The sequence below is a fragment of the Rissa tridactyla genome, chromosome Z (assembly GCF_028500815.1).
Source record: "Rissa tridactyla isolate bRisTri1 chromosome Z, bRisTri1.patW.cur.20221130, whole genome shotgun sequence".
Classification (NCBI taxonomy): Eukaryota; Metazoa; Chordata; class Aves; order Charadriiformes; family Laridae; genus Rissa; species Rissa tridactyla.
Window position 1 is genome coordinate 32,833,185 of NC_071497.1, and position 19,523 is coordinate 32,852,707.

At 46.3% G+C, this 19,523-nt stretch overlaps 1 protein-coding gene across 6 annotated transcripts in view; it reads left to right on the forward strand.

Annotated features, from left to right (window-relative positions):
* LOC128902495 (PH and SEC7 domain-containing protein 3-like) overlaps positions 1 to 19,523 on the forward strand; it is a 124,558-nt gene that overhangs the window by 56,223 nt on the left and 48,812 nt on the right. For all 6 annotated transcript variants that reach the window (XM_054185636.1, XM_054185634.1, XM_054185635.1 and 3 more), the window contains 3 exons: positions 214 to 326; positions 3,178 to 3,236; positions 6,962 to 7,051. In XM_054185636.1, coding sequence (XP_054041611.1) covers positions 214 to 326; positions 3,178 to 3,236; positions 6,962 to 7,051 — 262 coding nt within the window. The remainder of the gene's footprint in view (positions 1 to 213; positions 327 to 3,177; positions 3,237 to 6,961; positions 7,052 to 19,523) is intronic.

A 19,523-nucleotide genomic window follows, 5' to 3' on the forward strand; every position in this document is an offset into this window, starting at 1 on the left:
CCAGTGGTAATTTAACTCCTGCTTCATTTACTATAATGTTGGGATTAACTGCACATGGGATAATAGCCTGTTTTCCTAGAAAGGCTTCTTAGAACGAAATGTCTGCTGTGCACTTATGTACTTCTTGCTCTAAAGTGTATTTTGCTTTGTGTGCTGTGTGAGGCAAGTAAAGATTGATGACTTTAATTTCACCTTTTTCTGCACTTCTTTTAGGACTTTCTTTAAAGCCTTTTCACTTATTGGAGAAACTCAGGAACGAGAGAGAGTTTTAATCCACTTCTCCAGCAGATACTACCAGTGCAACCCAAACACCATTTCTTCTCAAGGTAACTTTGTTTCTGATACAAAGGTTTTTGCTTGTCTCCCTCTTCCTTCCTTCTTGCCTTCAATAGCATGTGTGGTGTGTACCTGGGAACCGAAGGTATGTAATTGCTGTGCCACGCTTGTGGTGAGCACTGAAATTGTCCACGTTCTCCACACATAATCGTGGTAAGGCAGTAAAAAAATGTATATATCCCCAGTCAGGAAAGGTGTTTGGACTTTCTCAGTGTAAATGCTCAGTTGTAGCATCTCCAAATTTGAATGTCCTCAGTTGTGGTTTCTGGTCTCGCTGACTTCCTCTGTGTGTGTCTGTGTGTGTGTGTGTGTACCTGTACTCTGGCTACACACACGGAAGAGAATAGGTCCCATGTCAGGTGGAAAAGAAGCTGTTCACTTTCCATGTTCCATTCAGTGCTTGTTTCTCTGCATGCACTGGCAGCAGGCATGCAAGTTCTTGCCAGTTGTGGGGGTGAATTTTGGGTGCTGTATCTAGATTATCTCGACTAGCTAACATCAGTTGGAGTGCTGCCTCCTTGCCAATGTTTTCAGTCATTTTGGAAATGGATGGGGGAAACAAACAAGCACACTGATCAAACCTGAGAAAGCTGGCATTGGAGAAGAGGACAAACTGTCCGCTGGCATAGCTGCTGCATTCAGTGAGCCACACTGGCAGAGTCATGTGGCCCTGTGATTGTGGCGCAGGCTGATCACATGCGAGAAAGGGAGGAGGGCAAGAAAGAAAATAAACACAGGCTAAACTATGCCTTTAGTCTCAAATGTAAGCGAGAAGGAGCTGCTGCACTTGGAGGTACTGCCACACTTCCTTACTCCTTGCTTTGTGACCTGCCCCTGTTGCGGTGAAGTGATGTTTGTCTACTTTGTGTCTGTTCAGCTTCACTGGCTGGCATGCCAGGGATGGGAATAGGTAGCTGTAAGGCAGGATCTGCTCCCATACTATTTCACAGAATCATAGAGTCATTTAGGTTGGAAAAGACCCTTGGGATCATCGAGTCCAACCATCAACCCCACTCTACAAAGTTCTCCCCTACACCATATCCCCTAACACCGCATCTAAACGACCCTTAGACACATTCAGGGATGGTGACTCCACCACCTCCCTGGGCAGCCTGTTCCAGTGTCTGACCACTCTTTTGTGAAGAATTTTTTCCTAATGTCCAGTCTAAACCTACCCTGTTGCAGCTTAAAGACATTCTGTCTTGTTCTATCACTAATTACCTGTGAGAAGAGACCAGCACCAACCTCTCTACAATGTCCTTTCTGTCCTCTTCCTAATGCTTTTCTTGTTTCAAGACACCACAGACAGTCAGGTAGAATAGGTGCCTGTGCAGATTGCAATAATGACTTGCGTGTTGATGTGGCAGCTTTACTCTAGGGTGCAGGAGGGACATTGCTGCTTCTGAGCCTAAGTAAAGTGAGCCCTGCAGACTTTGCCCAGGATTCTACATAATTTTGACGTTGTATTTCTACTGGCAGTAGTCAAGTGCTACACTGCAGAATCCAGTGGAAATCCAGGATTGCATTTGCCTTTCTCTTTTCCCCTTTCCCTTTTCCATCTTCTGGATGCGTTTGTGGTTTGGAAATGATAGGGCACGCTTCTCTAGAGAAATAGATAGACCTGAACTGAAGCACCACAGCCCCAGATTCAAGCTGCTTCAGACTTACTACGGCTAGTGATACTAGTTCTCTCATTTCATGCTCTGCTACAGTTTGGTCACCTTGCTTGGGTACTAGGGCCTGTGCAAACATCTTAAGAAAACATAGTCCTTACTTTGGGGAACATCTTTTTGTAATGGCTTCATCTTGTGCAGATTTAAGCGTGTGATAGTCACATTGAGTGTGGGATATATCTATCCTCATCCACCATTCCTTTTCTTTCACAGCATAGAGGGAGCTGTGCACAGTCATTATCTGGACTCGGCTACAACGGTTCTTACGTACATCTCCCTAATAAATGAGTCTGTGTCTTTGACACCCCTGTGAGACAAGGGAAGGTGTTTATGAACAAGAGTATAGAGAAAATATTTTTCCTAATGTATTCCTAATGTTTGGAAACTGGCTAGAGGCATTTGGATTTTCAGAGGTGATAAATGGCACCATGGACACCATCACCTTCATCTGGATTTGTGCACAGCCAATACATTTAGGGTTTTGAAAGGAGTTCTTGGGAAATGAGGAATGTGAATTTGGTGTCTACTTTTGCAAATGATAGTCTACGCTGACTTTCCTAAGTCTGCCACGGTGACTTCAGGGATGTACCTATGGATACAATCTGTCTCTTCTGGCTCATAGTTGAGGGCCTTTGCTACAGGACCACTTTAGAAATTGCTGGAGCACTCTCTACCCAATATGGAGCCAAGGCAGCATAAATAGCTGACTTAAGATCTCCAAAACTCAGCCTAATTGAGCCCTGAATGAGGAAGGGGCCAGAAGGGGAGGAAAATAGGATACCATGCTGTATACACGCTGCACACAAGAATGGGTCTATTCTACTCTTCCTTTTCTCCCCTGAAATAAATGAAGAAGAGGGAGCTGATTCAGGCTGTGGTATTGGGATTAGCAAGCAAAGGGTGACAGCGTGGTTTCCTGTCTAGTTTGCCTCATCCATGGGTGCTGCAAGATAGTTTTGACAGTCATTAAAAGATGAGAGAAAGGCTGTTCTGTCTTGGCAGCTGCAGGATGACCTCACTGTTCATTTATTTAATTATGTGTATTTCTTGATAAAACAGATTCTCATTAAGGGAACAGACTCAATTAGGCTATGAGGCTCAGTTTCAGCTGTTCTTAAAGGTCCAGTTGGGGGTTTGCATGTGACTCTGGTTATGTCTTTTTCTGCAGATGGAGTTCACTGTCTCACGTGTGCCATGATGCTACTGAACACAGACCTGCATGGCCACGTGAGTATGCACAGCTTTATGTAGACGGCTCCCATTGACACTGTGCTTGGAGGGAGTGGTCTTCTGGCAGCAGAGTCCCCTGGTTGGTGGCCTGCACCCCTGCAGACAGCAGTGAGAAGGCTGCGCTCTCAGGCTGTCATCCTGGACAGGGCTTTCCAGCATGCCCAGATCAGTCATGTGTAAACCTGGCATTGTGCCTGGTTTTTCCATAATGTATGAGGGCACTCCTTGGCTTCAGGCCCCTGTCTTTCTGGTGTGCTTCCTATCCTTCCCTGGTTACAGCAGCTGGCCTGGGAATCTGTGGTTGGGGTTGGCTTCCCTTTTCCAATATATACATTCCAGTACGTAAAAACATTTGGAAAGGCAGAAGAAAGGAGGGAGGTGAAGAGGTGGTGGGAAGGTCACAAGAGGAAGGTGGTGTTTGCAGACGTCCAGTGGCAGGGGCAAAGATCTGGTGGAACCAAAGTTCTGCTCAGCCAGGGTAATGGTGGATGTGCCTGGAGCCAAGGGAGCAGAAGGGGGGGAACGTGGGCATCCTGAGTGGGAGCACTGTGTTGCCCCACTGCACATGTCTCTCCACTGCTTGCCCAGGGGAAATACTATTCCAGTTTGGGTCCTCTTAGTCACACTGGTACGGGGTGCCAGCAGCCCTAGGATATGTATTTCAGCACTCATGGTGCAATACGTCTGCTATGTATGGTATTCCCATGCTGATAGGAGACTTCCTCCATCCTGGAGTCAGGATGGAGAGGGAAAAACACAGGGAGCATGGCAAGATACCATGCAGGAGTGGTGGCTTCAGCCAGGTGGATTTGGGGCTTCCCTCTGTCTGAGACCCACCACTGCACTGCCAAGGGCTCTTCAGCAAGTGTAGTAGGTTGGGTAGCTGGAGATAGAAATGCCCTGGGTCTGTCTCTAAGGACTGCTTTGCCCCTGTGGGTGCTGCTCTGAGGTGGGTGCAGGTAATGAAGCTGAAGCTTGTGTGTGCTTCCCCAGGGGTTTTGACGCCCACCTCCTGTTAATTGAATGCCTTTGTCTGAAAATTGTAGAAGTGGGAGGGGAAAGGGAGTTATGAAGAATTTTTTCTCTGAAGGCTTAGCCTTCCCCGACTGAGGAGTGTGCCAGTCGCACAGGAGGGGAATGTGCCCCAGTGTGCCTTTTAGCATACACCGCTTCTCTTGAGCACACCTGAGACCACCTGCACAGGTACCCCGCTCCCCAGAGCAATGAGCATCCTAGGGCACCTGCTCTCCAGCCTGCCTGGCCTTGCAGTCTAGGGAGGGAGACTAAACGGTTGTGCGTCATCCTGACAGCATTTCCTATTGCTCCCTGCGATGCTTTAGTGGGCTCTGCTGTCTTCATTAGGTACTTGAGTAAATGGTTTGCATCTGACCCATCATTGCTGATGATGATTTGCAGCTGAAGCTAGGATAACTCTGGCTGTTGCAGTGTATAACTTTTGGAGGCCTATCCTACTGGCACTCGTTATTGTGTTGTTACATGTACACAGCTGTAATATTTCCCAGACTCCTGCATGTGTCTCCTCTCTCTCCCTGCCCCCCCCACCTTCCCACCCCCCCTCCCACTTTCTTGTCATTTTGATCTTCCTCTTATTGTTTTGCATTTTTCCACATAGGTGGTAAGTTGGGCATTTTTGACTTGGAATGCAGCCCCTTGTAGATATACACTAATTGCCTGTTTCCTAACAAAGATAATGCTCTGACCCATCCTTCGCATGATTCTGCTAGAGCAGGAAGCAAATGAGTCACAGGGCTTGTCTACACTGAGCTCCATTTGTTGATGACATACTGATCATAAGTGCAGACTTATTTCACAATAAGCTCAACTACTTGTAGGGCTGTAGTGCAGCTGCTCTGCCTTCAGTTCATACTTTCCCTTAACTCTTGTAGACAAACTCTTACCCCTTTATTTATCCCTGTCTTGCCGCATTTCATTATCTTTGTAACTAAATCATTTTTGCTAGCTGTGTCTTGGAGATGCATGCTCACTTCTCTGCAGGGAGGTCATCACCCAGACTGTGATGCTAGATACTTTTAAGGTATCTCTAGACTGCCAGGCATATCTTCTGGAACCTATGTGGCACTGCATGGAGATGTTAGCTTTGGTTCTGGAGCAAACAGCCATTCATCTGCAATGCCAATTATCTCAGTGGGTGAGATGAGCCACGCTGCTGTTGGTTTTGGTCATCGTGGGGAAGCTGCAAACTGCCGCATGGAGGAAACAAACAGAAGCAGGCTGAAATCTGCCACAGGGAGGAAGGAAAGCATTTGCAAGTGTAGTAGAACAGCTCTAGCCTATACCCAAAGACTGCAATTATGAGCTGTATTCTGCAAGCTTAGCAACCAGCGAGCTAGGGTTACAGCCAGACTGTGTTGTCAGGAGCCTTCATGATGTGGGAAGCAGTGCATCATGTGCCCCTCCAGAAGTATCTCCTCTCTTGTGGAAGGCAGTGTTCCTGCCTGCCTTCTTTCTGCTAGTCTGTGCTGGCCACGGGCTGCAGGGTGTTCCTTTGTGACTAGATGTGGCTGACTGTCAAGGTTTGCTGGTTTTCCATCTCTCCCTGACCATACCTTATGGAAGGGAAGCAGAGGATGTGCAGTTCAAGCTGTCATGTAACTGTAACATTGAATGACCTGTATTACTGACTGGTGCCCTTCTTTGGGCTCCACTGCTGTGGTAATTTGGGCTCTTGCTCCTACCCCAAGTCACTGCCTGCACACAAAGCTCTTCCACTGTATTTCTGCAGCCGTGGCATATCCTGACCATGGAGTAGTTGTCTTCACCCACTTAACCTGACTAGCAGCAGTGGCATCCGCAAAAGACGCCACAGTCATCACAGGGCCCTGTTTTCCCTCTGCCTTTACCATGCCTCACAGCTCATCCCAGGCTACCTCCCTTTCCTCGAATCTCTCTGGGCGCCTTTTACAACCAACTCAGTGTTGTCATTGCTGCCTGCTCACAAAGCTCCCTGCATGCCGAGCGTGGGAATTCTAGCACCCAGGGGACCAAGTACAGGCACCTTCTCTGAGGGGTGATGAAGACTGGGATCAAGACTTTAGGGCAGCCTCAAGCCTCCAAATGGAGCAGTTCAGGTCCTACATTAACATAGCCGATCCTTTTTGGTTTGTGGCTCAGTTGGGCAACTTTCAGTCTGAGAAATAGACAGAAAGAAAGAAAAGGGAGCAATCCTCTGGAAATGTCAAGGCAGCCTCAGCCTGTGAATCAGAAAAGGTAAAGGCTGCTCCTGGGCATCTTACTCCAACTCAGGGCAGTTGCTATTGGAAGGAAGCATTTGAAATCATAAGAGAAAGGTCTGGAAAGGGCCTCAATTGGCTGTTTCCTGTGTCCCACAGGAGGATCAAGTAGAGCTTTTCCATCAGAAGCTGGTAGAGTCTCTGGAGACACAGGAGCATAAGGCACCACACAGATACTAGGGAGCTTCATCATCACTGTCTTCACTATCCTCCGCTGTTTAGCTGTTTTTGGGTGGGTATGTGGTACTTGGGGTCCAAATGCACCTTCCCTTTTCTAACTATATTCACAAAAGAGTGCTTGTCTTAGTAATCTTGGAAATGCCGCCTTAGTGCTGCCTGCCTTGGGCTTAAATGAGGGCAGGGAGATGCAATTTATCTCATGTTGCTTATTTATGTCATTTTGGAAAGCAGCATGCATATGATGCTGTGTTTTTCTGCCATCCCTTCCAGAACATTGGGAAAAAGATGACCTGCCAAGAGTTCATTGCCAACCTCCAGGGGATGAATGATGGCAAAGACTTCCCGAAAGGGCTGTTGAAGGTAAGGAATGAATTGCAGAGCATAGGTTTCGATTTCAGTGAGAGATGTTCAAAGCAGAACATCCTGCTTGCATTTTCTGAATCTAATTGTCAAATAGGACAAGTGATGGGCATGCTTCTCCTCCCAGAACATATATACAGTGTTTATTCTGTTGTTTCCCTCTTGCCTTCGCTTGATTGTGATCAAAACTCTCTGCAGCGTGGAGAGGAGAGACTGAACTCTGGTGGGGCCAGCTCCAGAGCTGTGTGTCTTGTAAGCTCATGCAGTTGTGCGGTCACAGAGTGTTGTCTCCTGATTAAAGTGGACAGAAGCAGCCAGTTGATTCTGATTATTGAGTACGTAAGGGCTAATCCTGAGCTCTGCGTATCTGGAAGGCGTGTGTGTTTTTTCATCAAAGGTGCTTTAGGGTTTTCACATTAGAGCAGGAGATGTAATTTCAGATTAGAATGTGTTGTCTGGCACAGGCTGCTTTTCTTCAGGTTTTGTTCATTAAGTTTGTGCCAGGAGTTAAATCTGAAGAACAAGGAAAGAGGCTGTGCAGGACGAATCTTGTTTCATTGTCAATAACGATGAGAATGTTTCGTTTCTCTTCTGTCTGATTGCTGGCATGAAACAGCAGTCTGTTTGAATGAAGAGAGGAGCGCATACACTAGAGTTCATAATTATTTTTTTGGTAATGGAAGTAAAAATGAGAGGCTGCTGCATCTGAGAGCTGACCCAAAACCTGCTGAAGTAAATCAAAAGAATTGCTGTCTTTTCTGTGGGTTTTGTGTCAGGCCCATTGTGAAATGCAGATGTACCTGCATAGTTACAAGTTTTCTAGTATTGGTAGTTTCTTCAGTTTCTCCAGCCTCTTCAGAGAGCTTTTTGTTGGGCCCTCCTGCCTCAATTCTTACTAAAGAGATAGGAATATAAATGCAACCCCCTTGTTTTCCGATTTAATGTCTTTTTTTTTTTAAATCTGGATACAGAGTATTCATCTGTCAGCAGCAACATTTAATTTATTTTTTTTTTTTCCCAAGGAGTCTCATTTCTTACTCTGCCATAGAGAGATGTGTTTAGATTAATTTGCAGGCTAATTACAGACCTTATTGAATAAATAGGTCTCCAGACTGTGTTTAAATAACCTTCTGAGTGTACTGATGAGAGACTTCCACTGGTGCTCACCTGCTGTTTATTTTTCTGCTGACAGAATTACGCAGTTGGGGCTGTATCTTGGTGTTTTAGCGCTGACCTGCTAATGCTAAGGCTTGCCTGGCTCTTTGCCAGCCCACCCAAAGCAAGGACTGGGGCTTGGGATTTTTTGGATGTAGCAGGATGGAGGAAACCCATTGTCGGTGTCCTGCCTTGTTGAGGCTTTCTGCCCTTTTCTTGCTTGCTGCCCTGATGTCTTGGGGACAGAAGCGGCACCCAGCCTCAGCCTCTTATCTGGCTTGTCTGAGGATTTGCTGATGATCTGCCCCTTGTTTTAATTTATCAGTGGAGGGGCGTGGAGTGAGTGGCTGTAACTGCATTTCAGTAGCTACATCACTGTGTCCGCAGCAGCCACCTTGCCACTAGATATGTGATTACAAAGACTTAGCAGAAATTAAATTTGCATTAGTCTCAATAAATTAAATTCACAGAGTCCTCCTACAGCACAGTGCCAAAGTGCATATGGCTTGCCGGTGCATTAGCAGTGTAACTAATGAGCGTTGGTGAGGCTGCGAGCCATCTCCCCGCATCCTTCCCCAGCAGCCTGGGAGAGGAAGGACCGTTTCCACAGGGTGGCAGTGTGCCCCTGTGGGATTGAGGTCTTTAGCACCCACTGGTGAACACTGCAGACTCCTGGGCAAGCTAGTGGACTTTTCTGCCTTGCTAGTCTTTCTACATTCCCCTCACGGCTCTGCTGCACCCCTGTATGAAGCTCTGCAACTCTGTCAAGTCCTGGAACAAAGCTGAGTGGTGCTGGAGGGGAAAGAAGAGGGGAGAGATCTTAGCAAGTGCTTACACCTTTGCAGGCAGTGTTCACCCAGGGCTCGGGAAACTCTCTGCAGCATTTACCCTGGATACAATTCACCAAGTCAGGCTGCAAATACTGCTTGGGCTATCCAGGGCACTCACCAGACAGGCAGAAATTGAACGTTGCTTTCAGTCAATCCTATTATTTTCAGTGCTACTTAAAGCAGAGTGTGGCCCTGAGCGTTTGTTTTATCTGGATAGAAAAATAGCCCTTCAAGGGTCAGACATCAACATGTGAGGAGGGACACCTTTGTCTTCTGTGTGATCAGCCTCAGAAAACTTCTGATGCGAGATCTGATTGCTCCTTTCCACTCTCATGAGGGAGCCATCTCTTTGTTTTATTAAGTTTTTTCCCAATAATAAGGATGCTTTGGTAAACACCATAAGGCCTTCAGGATGTGATTCTCGGTGTGTCACTGATAGTACTTTGATAACAGATTTTACTCTGGCTAGAGATGGAAATGAGAAATGCTAATATGATCTTGCTCACCTTGTGTCTTTCTGTGTGTCAATTAACACTGAAAAGAGCTTCACTTTTGTACACAGAGATTCATCTCTTTTTCTTCTTCCTCTTTCCTTTTGTCAGATCTGAGGTTGCTTTTAAAGTTGGGACCATAAAGGCAAATATACCAAACTGTGATTAAAAGCGTGGTTCTCCCCATGGGATCTGCTTGCAGTATTCATATATTCAGTACTTTGCCAGGCAGGCAGACATATGCACCTTCCCTTTTATTCCATGTTAGCTCCGGTTCAACTGTCTGTCACATATCCCATTAATATGCCATCGGCTACTAGTAAAGACTAGACGTGGAGACAGTAGCCTGATTTCCAGTTATGTACTCTGAGTGCCTGTTGACCTGAGAGTGCTAGTTTATACTTACTGCAGGGTTTCTGTATGTCTTCTGGGGCAAATTGAGAGCAATGTAAATGAGAACCAGCGTCCCAAGCTCTGATTCTCTTCTGTGGTATAAATCAGGAGCATCTCTTTCTGTGGGTCTGGCTGGTGTAGAAGGTGAGTCAGGTCTATTAACTCCAGGTAGATTAAGGTTACTGAAAGTGAAATTTCTTAAAGGCAAGAAAGCTTTTTGAAACTCCTGTCCTTTGACTCTGAGCTGTCACACTCCAAGCACGCAAATAATTTTATATTGTATCAAGCTGTGATCAGGCAAGGTGATCCTGAATTTCAGCTTTGATCTTATACTTTCCTGTAGCAAAGATCCCTTTGTCCTGGTGAGTGAAGCCCTGCAAGGAGTGCTAAATACCAAGAGTTGTGACAGCCCATGTTTTTGTTAGTGCAGCAGTACTCTGCTGTGGATGGTCTCAGTGCTCGCTGCTAAGGCTGATAGTGAATCACACGTTTACCAGCATTTACAGGTGGGGACGAGTGACAGGTTTACTGGGACTGAGAGAGACAAAGGCACCCAGTGTTCATCTCCTCAGAGTGGATGTACCCAACATCCCGGATCAGCTGCCGCAGATGCTGCTGCGTATGGTGAGGGAAGCTGGAGGAGAGATGCAGCACCACTATGAATGAGAGAGAGATGAACACATGAGAAACAGTTAAAAACAACTAAGTCCAATCTGTGGTTGTTAGCCTAAGAGAATCATGACCACAGCATCAGTCCTATAGAAAGGGAGGCCATGGCTAGAGTCTCCCTACTTGGAAGGGAAACAAAATCAGTCTGCGGCAAGGTCAGGAACCTCATGACTACAGCATAAGAGCAGTTCATCTGCAGGCTGATTCCTTCCTCCTTTGCTCACACCAGCTTTAATCTGGTGCAATGATTCCATCTTCACCGATGATACTCTGGGTTTGCATTATGTGACCATAGGCGTCTTCAAAGATGGTCCTCATGAGATTGTCTGGAATGAGAAGAGGGGGAGGAGAAGCAGCTTGGAAAGAGCCTAATTTTGGCCATGAACACTTGCTTCATTTCCTGTAGGCAGTGCGGTCCCCACGGATGAAGTGCTGGTACAGTGGTGGCCACTGTGTCTTCCTCTGGTCACCTTGTGGAAAGGTGTGTGAGACTTCGCTTGAGCAAGGTGGCTGTGACAAGGCCTTTCTTATGCAAGGAGAGAAAATGTCTGCCCTGGCTCACAGAGAGCCTGCAAGGAGTAATCTCTGAGGAAATGGCTCCCTGCTTTTGTTAGGCAGCGTCTCGGGAAGGGTACTCTGTCATTAGGCCGTGTGCTAAGTACCACCTGCCCATATTGTCCTGCATAAGTAAATGTCCTCTGCATCTGCAGTGTCCAAGGTACCTCATTCATGGATTCAAGGGCATCACCTGACCACTGACATGGGCTGACTGTGTTGCCCCATGACATGAACAGTAGATGTGAGGAGGTCATACCTGGCTGCATGTCTTCTGGTAGGAGGTGGTAGCTCTTTGCTGATGCATCATGTCAGGGAGCTTCTCCATCATGCTGAGGGACCTGGGATGCTCTACGGGGACCCAGCTAGAGCCATCCTGGCAGGGGCTGCTGATGGAGATAAGTCCGTCCTACGTAAAAGATCTGTTTTTTCTCAAAGGCTGTTTTTTGCCTAGGCCTTATCTCCTGGAGAAGCACTGTAATGAAGTGACCAAATTAAGTGGGAGTTGCTGGTGCTGAACTCTTCTGAAGAACCAGTCCCCCTTAATTTCCTAAATGATCTGAATTCTTGATCAGGATTGCTGGGATATGTAATTTCCTATAGAGGCTGCAAGGTAGGGTTTATCTCATTTTGCTGTCAGTTCCCCGCACTTTAATTAAGGATTTTTTTTTTTTTGCCGCTGTCTTTCTGCCTTCTCGCTCTCCCTCTCCCCACCCCCCAGTTTTTTTTCCTTTAAAAACCCTGCAAAGCAAACGCTCAATTTAAAGAGAATTACTGGCATCTTGCTTCATCCATTCCAATCATTTCAGGTATTTAGCAGAGAGAAGGGAGTGAGCATCAGGTGGCTAACTTCCCCCCCCACCTCCATTTACGCAGAGGAAATCACATTAATCAGACTGCTGCGTACACCCTCATTGCTCTCATCTGCAGTCTCCACACTTCCTCCATTTCATGGCTGAGGCTCTTTGGCAAGGAATTCCCACCTTCCTGCTATTGCTGGATGGAGCCAGGAGCCTGACGAATTTGGGGAGACGGGACCCCGTGGCAGGGTGCCGGAAGGGCCCCAGGAGGACAGCAGACTGCTGCAGCACCCTGCGGCTACGGGCAGAGGAGAGGGGCAGAGGGGACCAAGTATCTCTGCTCCACTAAAGAAGCCACAGCTCTGCTCAGCAGAAAGAGAGCTTGTCTCCTTGTTTCTCCCCCAAAGTGAAGTTTTTCCTGTTAAAAATATTTCTCTTGGGATAATGTTTCTGGGGCAGCCATTTCTTATCTGTTTGAAATGAAAGATCTGTTACTGAAGGCCCCTTTCAGCTGCTAGGAAACAACAGAGTTTTAATCTGGCAGTATAAAAGTCAGGGAACGCAGGATAAAACCATTAATCCTTGTCTTAAACAGTTGTTTGCAAAAGCATACTTTCTTTTCACTCTCTGAAGAGCCACAGAGCCATAGTGACTGAAGGGAACACCCAGCTCGTCTTTGCTCTTCTGCATCCCCAGCGAGAACCTTCCTGCTGCGATAACCTTTGTTTCCTTTGGCTTGCAGTTTTTGGGGGTTGTCCTGTTGAAGAGTAATAACCAGTTAAAGCACGCCTGTGCAGAACTGTGAATAAAACCAGATTATGATGGTGCGTGCATTGCTTTGCGTCCCATGAATAACGGAGATCCTGACACCCCCTTGCCCTGTTGAAATGCAAATGTATTTTCTTTTTGTGTTACAGGAACTTTCTTCAATGCTTATAAAGAGAAAAAATCTGAAATCTATGCAGTTTTCTCAAGTTAAATAAGTCCAGGTATTGTGTCAAGGAAAGCAACAAGATAGTAGCAAAAGCCTAATGCTCTCCACCAAGTCTCTGTCCCTGAGCAGGGAAATCAGAACTTTAGAAAAGGCTTAGAACTTTGTAATCATGATGCAGGAATAAGGATTCCTCGGCGTGGTCTAGGGGTGGTACTGGGGATTGCTTATCTTGCTAGGAGGCAGCCATTACAGCATGGACCTGTTTCTGCTTTCGTCATCTGCATTTCTCTGAATTAATTTTGCTCCTCCAACCTTTCATCTCTTTGCTTTCTGATTGTTATTCAAAAGATCTCACCTAGCCCACTGGGCTTTTGTGTCAGCAAGGAGTGAAACCCAAGCAGAGTCAGCTAAGAATTTCCATTACTACTAGCTGCAATTACGTGGCTCAATACCAGGCTCCTAATGAATGTTTAGGGGTTTAATTTTCATCTGTGGAGGCAAGGTCTCCGTAGTGTCTTGTCCAGGTTGATCAGGCAAGTGAGTCATTTCGTGTTTCGCTTATCCAGCCTGTCAGACAGCCAAGGCTGTCAGTAGTCCCCTGGTTTAACTGAAATGCTTAGCAGCTCCTGAGGATGAATGTCACCGTTCAGAGCTTCCCATTTCTTGTACTGTCAGTGTGGAGGATACAGACTGGTAGTCTCCAGGAATGATGCGCTCTGCCACTTTAAAGGAGGAATTTGGGGCTCTTTTCAAGCTGGGAAATCTCTAATACAATGTCACACATACATTTTGGTCCCTATGACATATTACTCCCACCTCCATGTAGGTAGAAAACAAATTCTGAAAAACATTCTTTGATCTTCCACCCACTGATCTGCTTGAAATTTAAGTTCTGTGCTGCAACACGAGGGAAGGAGGAGTAGGAACATAATTTATACCATATTTAAAAAAAAAAAAAAAAAAAAGAGGAGAGGAGAAAACATTACTTCCACCAGTTTTAGAATTACTGCTGTGTAAATCTTTGATACTCCTTCCTTCTGTTTGTCATCACACTTTTTAAATGACATTGGACTATTGTCTCTCTGACCCAGTTACACTGTTTTCTTTTAAGCAAGAGTGCTTGAATTTAGACATTATTTTTTTTTCCCTCCTTTCCTTTGATGTTACATGGAACATTTAGTTTCCTTCTGAGGTCATGCTCCCTTGGATGGTGAAGTATTTGTAAGATGCTGGTACAAACATGGGGCAAATTTAAGCCATCTATTTTCTGCCCTGCTGTCATATGGGTTCTGGAAGGAGTCATGATGGTTAGAAAGGATTTCTTCTGCTTTTGGGGCAAGACAGCTCGCCATTGCTTCGTATGTACATGTGTTTATGGAGTAAAGGGTTGTCAAAGTTTATGCCTATTTTCCCCTCTGGAGCTGCTCCTTCCATGGTTCAGTGCTTGCAAATACAGGTGACACCCACATGAAACCTGTGTGGTTCTCAGAGTGGCCTGGATTCCCTTTTTTTTCCCTTCACCCTTTTCCTTTTTGTTGTTGTTGTGTTTGCTGTCTGAATCAGAGGGAAGCACTAAATGGTGGTTGTTTTTTTATGTGCATCTCTGGGGGACTGCTGGGTCGTGTGGGGATTATTTCAGTGCTGTTGACTGTATGGAGGAACAGGGGTGGTTTGCAGCTGATCTGGGAGAGTTGGTGGGCTTTGCACCAATGCTTGGTTCACCTCCCTGTGGGTTTCTGTCACAGCTGTGCAGAAAAAGGGTTTTGGTGCTTTTATGAATTTGTTCAAGGTGCTGCTGTTTTCTGTAGCTACATTTGGCGGCTTTAAGTTAAGGAACTTGGTGGTCTGTGTTAGTTGGTGATTACTACGTGGCTCAATTTCTGTCAGCCCTGTTGGCAGTAGATGTTAGTTTCTAAAAGGAGGAATTAAAGAGGAAAACTTTTTTCCCTAGAGACTATAGTGCTTTGGCAGGAAAGACAACAGCTAGTCTGTGGCAGAGAGGTGTTTTCAGATATGCTGCAAGGAAAATGAAGATGGGTAATGGCATCTATTCACTTGCAATGCTAAGCAAGATAAAGGGGGCATGGTTTCTTTGCATCCCTGTTATTATCAAGGAAGTAGTCTCCTGCCATTTTTAGCAGGGCACTTGTCTTAGGAGTGGTTTCTTTCAGCTCAAGATGCAGCATGGATCCCAGGGAGGTACAGTGATACCAGGATTGGTTGGGTCTTGCACCAGCCAATATGGTTTTGTCACTCTGCTCGCTTTTAGGGGCTTACTGATGTAAAAAGTCAGTAGTAAAGACTTGCATCTGTGACCACAAGCCAGCTGGTTTTGGATGTGCTTTTAGCCTGCTTCTCTTGTAAAGTAAAACATACAGACTTCAGTTGCCCTCCTGGGGTCATAGGAGCAAAGCTTGTGTTTTCCTGGTGCTAGAAGTTGATGTGCTTTGCTTCATGGTTGAGGTGGTCTAAAAGCAGATGCTTATACAGCTACAATAGCCTAGTTGACATGGGATAGCTTTCTAGGCTGTAGTAATTTGACCACTTTCCGTTGTAAGGATTACTTTCGATATTGTAAGAGAAATCAGAGTCATCCCCAGGGATTCCATCAGAGCTTATAGCACAGGTGTACATACTACAATATAAGCCATAAGAAAAGGAAAGATTCTTTCTTGAAGACATCAACAATTGTTTTTTGCTGGTAAATTCAGATTGAGAAAAACCCCATCATCTTTGTAAATGTCTGGTAATAATGTACTGTGGTTGGTCGAAACTAGGAGTCTGTCATAGGGAAAGCTAAGTGGATAATTTTGAAATTTCCTGTCAATATCTGTTATTCTCCTACCATACCTGCTGTTACCCTCTTAGGGTTCCTGTTGACCTGGTTGCTTATACACATAGAAATGAAGTGGCTACTCTAGTATTTCTGCTGTTTACAGGGATGGCAGTTGGAGACATTTAGATTTAATCTTGATTGTCAACTCCCCCTGATCAGCAGACCTCAGAAATCGTTATCTTAATATCACAGGAATGTCAGTTCAATAATGTTACTGTTGATCAGTTGTTGAACTCTAGTTTTGTAGACATTGTGTGTGAGTAGCTTATCCAGCAGAAGTAATTTTCCCCTCCTTGTCCATTTTGGGGAGAAGAAAAAAACAAGGATGAAAGAAGAAGGAAAGCAGTCTTATGAAAGATTTAATGTTGTTTATTTAACAACCAGTATTTAATAGCACATTAAATAGTGCCACTTTTCTGTGCTACACAAATAGCAAACTGGCTCTGGAGTGTATTTCAGGTAACTGATGTGTGTGTGTTTATGCATTTTGTTGGCTTTTGTTGTTGATATTTTTGTCACTGGAATCAGGCTTAAATGATGCTAATGGATTCTTGCGGCTTTGTGTGAGGACACTGGAGTTCTTCAGACACAATAACGTGGTCCTTGGGTTTGGTCCCTAAAAGCCAGTATTGATTTCACTTTGAATTCCATAGGGAAACTTGACTAGTGGGAGGAAAAGATGGGAGGAGCTTATTGCACTGTTAAGTTGAAAAGGCTGCCTGTTTCCTCTGTGGGTGATGTAGTCTGCCATAGTGCCTTTGACAGGTGAAAAGCTTTTGGGTTGCTTTAAAAAAGGGTAAGATGGAAAGAGTAGTAGAGACTTTGGTTTTCCCCTCCTGCATCTGTTTTGGCCCAAAGTTTAAAATTCTCCTGCTGGTTTATGGTTTGCTCCTTAGAGGTGCTGGTAGGGAAGGTCTGTAAAGAGGGTCACCGTTCTTTCAGTCATCCCAATGGTATCACTGGCTGTTCAGACTAAATACTGACTTGAATATCTGCATTCTGTCCCTTTTCCACCACCTCTTTGCTGGCCTCTGATCAAGGGGAAGATCATGGCTTCTTGACACACCTGGAGGGTCCCCAGAGTGTGGACAGCTTTGTTTTTTCTGGTGTTGCACAGCTATATCAGCCCCTCTTTAAAAAAATCCCTTCTAGCCCTCTTCTTATGTTAACAACCCACTTCTCCCTCAGAAATCCCTGTTGCTCAATTACAGACAGAAATCAATCCTGTGTACATGCTAATTTCTAAAATGGTGGGACTTCTCTAATGTTGAAGAGTGGTCTTTCCGCTGAAGAAGACAGTCACTGTGTACACAGGGCTACTGTCTCAGTCAGGAGTACAAGATTGTATTATCGTTTTCAGATGAAAATCAGGGTCACTGATGAAATCTGAGCTGAATCCCTGAGCTGAAGACATTTAAGGTTTCAAAAGCATAATCTCAGGAGGCTCTCTCTTTTGGAGAGTGTAAGCTGTGAGAGGAGTGTTTTCCATACTCCATTGGAGAACAAAAAAAAATAGATTGAACAAGATGCAGCCTGTCACACTTAGTGTTTTGGATTACTGCTTGGTTACAGCTGAACCAGACCTGTTCCCTCGTGAATTAAGGTTCCTGTCCTGCCTGAGGATCTGCTAACCTCAGCTCGGAGGATGCTCGGTGGAGAACTGCTGCACTTAGGCAGCAGCGACGGTGCTATGCTGTGGGCAACAGAAGAGAAATGTTGCTGTGATTCAGTCTAGCTTGTATTTAATAATGAAATTGCTCTGTGTAATTCACATTGGCCTAGGTCTGCGTGTGATATTTAGGGAATACAATTATTTTGGATGTGTTGAGGGTGCTTGGGGAGTTGGCCTTATAAATCCAAGAGCAAGAATAATCTGCTAGGCGGGGGGCTGGTAGGATAGGGAGTGATTTGTGGCTATTTACGTAGCACCTGTCGGGACCTGCTGCTTAGCTCATCTGGAGCTGTTTGATTGCAGTGAAAATTTTCTCTAAGAAGAGATTTTCTTTGAAAAGCTTTTCCACTAGCAGTGGATAATTTCAGACGGGTTAAGTAACATAAAACCCTTTCTGGGAAGTGGCACAAGTAACTTAGAGCATGCAGTTGCTTGTTGCCAGAGAAAAAGGGTCCTCTGCTCCTTCAAGTACCCCCTAGCAATGACAGGTTTGTGTAAAAAGGCTGGAGCACATCTGGGATTTGATCTTAATGTGTGAGGTTGGGGGGGGTTGCTAGACCTGACTTGTTGAAATGAGAGTGCATTTCGCTTGTTTGCCAAGTGGGAAGAAATCTGTACCTCAAGCAGGACAGAGGCAGGATCTGTAGTGAATCAGAAGCTTGTCACCCCAGGAACACTTTTTGTGTTGATACTTAGGTCCCTTATTCCCTCTTCCGCTGACTGTTCTCTTTCAGCATGTCCATACCTATTGCAGTCTATGTGGGGGGTTTGCACTTGTAGCATCCTTGGTGGTAGCAAGCAAAGGGTGACTGCTGGCCAAAGGCCTGCTGTGTCCCGAGGAGGCAGCAATGTCTTTTACAAGTGAAAATGCACCTAGGATGATAATGTGGCTGTCTAGCCATTTGCCTGCTAAGGATGTAAATCCCTGATGGCAAGAGGCTGGGAAGGTGTAACCAGGGGAAAAGCCCACTCAATTCATCTGCTTCTTATCTACTTCTGCGTGCTGTCACGCAGGTATTGTAGGATGAGCAAACTCTCGCTCTGCCTTAACATGGCTTGGCTGACACCAAACGGGACTTGGGCATCAGTAGAAGCTGGAGCCCCTTCACTGAGCCTTCAGCCAGCTGTTTCAGTGCAGGACAGTCGTGTCACTGTGCCAGGGCAGGAACCCCTCGTCCCTGGCTGACGTGCAGACTTGCAGCTCCCTGTGCATTGTGGTGGCAGTGGGATGAGAGGCTCTCGTCCTTCCAGACCATGACCCCAGTGCTGCTGGCCTTGTCCTTCCTGGTGGGCTGGTGGCACAGGGCAAGTTGCTTGACCCGGTGTTAGCCCATGGGCAGGTCCCTGTGCCACACAGTCTTTCAGCTCCTCGTGCTCCTTCTGCCCAAGCTGTTTTCCCCTTCTGAGTTCAGGGTGATGTCCGCATTGTCCACTTTTACCTTGGTGCTTGCACGAGCTGCTCCACCTGCCCCGGCATGTGCTGGCAGCTGCCACGACCCCGTGCCGAGCGGAGCAGAGATCTCTCTCTCTCATCGGAGCAGGTTGCCATGGCAATGCACAGTCTGCTGCGCTCTGGGTCTCCAGGAGCCAGAAATGATGGTGCTTTTGCAACATTGAGGTAAACATCTCTCTTTTCCCTTATATAGCACATCCATCCCTGGTAAGAGGGCTGGCTGCCATTGGTGCCGGCCTCCCCTCACCCCCTGCGTAGGAGAGAGCAGCTCCAGGCGCTGGGAATGCACCTGACCTGTGGAGCTGTGCTCCTGTGGGTTCGAGCAGTGCCTCCAGCGTGCGTGGGCCGTGACAGTGGCCCTCCCATCACTGGGTGGTGTGGTTTTCCCACTGGGGATGAACAGGGTACTGCTCGGGAGTGGCATTGCTCGTGGGCTCAGCTCCTGGAGCATGGGGTTTGCTCGTGGAGGGGTATGACTACAGCTTGCCTGGATGCTGAGGGGAAGGTGGGTCCCCAGCTGCTTGCTCACAGCTCTGACACTGGTTTGCACTGGTCACCTTGGGACAGTCTCTTCTTTCTCCTAAGCACCTCTTAAAGTGTGAAAGTGGTCTTGCTCTCCCTTGCCTGCTGGGAAAGGCACCCCAAGGACTCTGGCTAATGAGTGCAAATGCTTAGTGTTGTGAA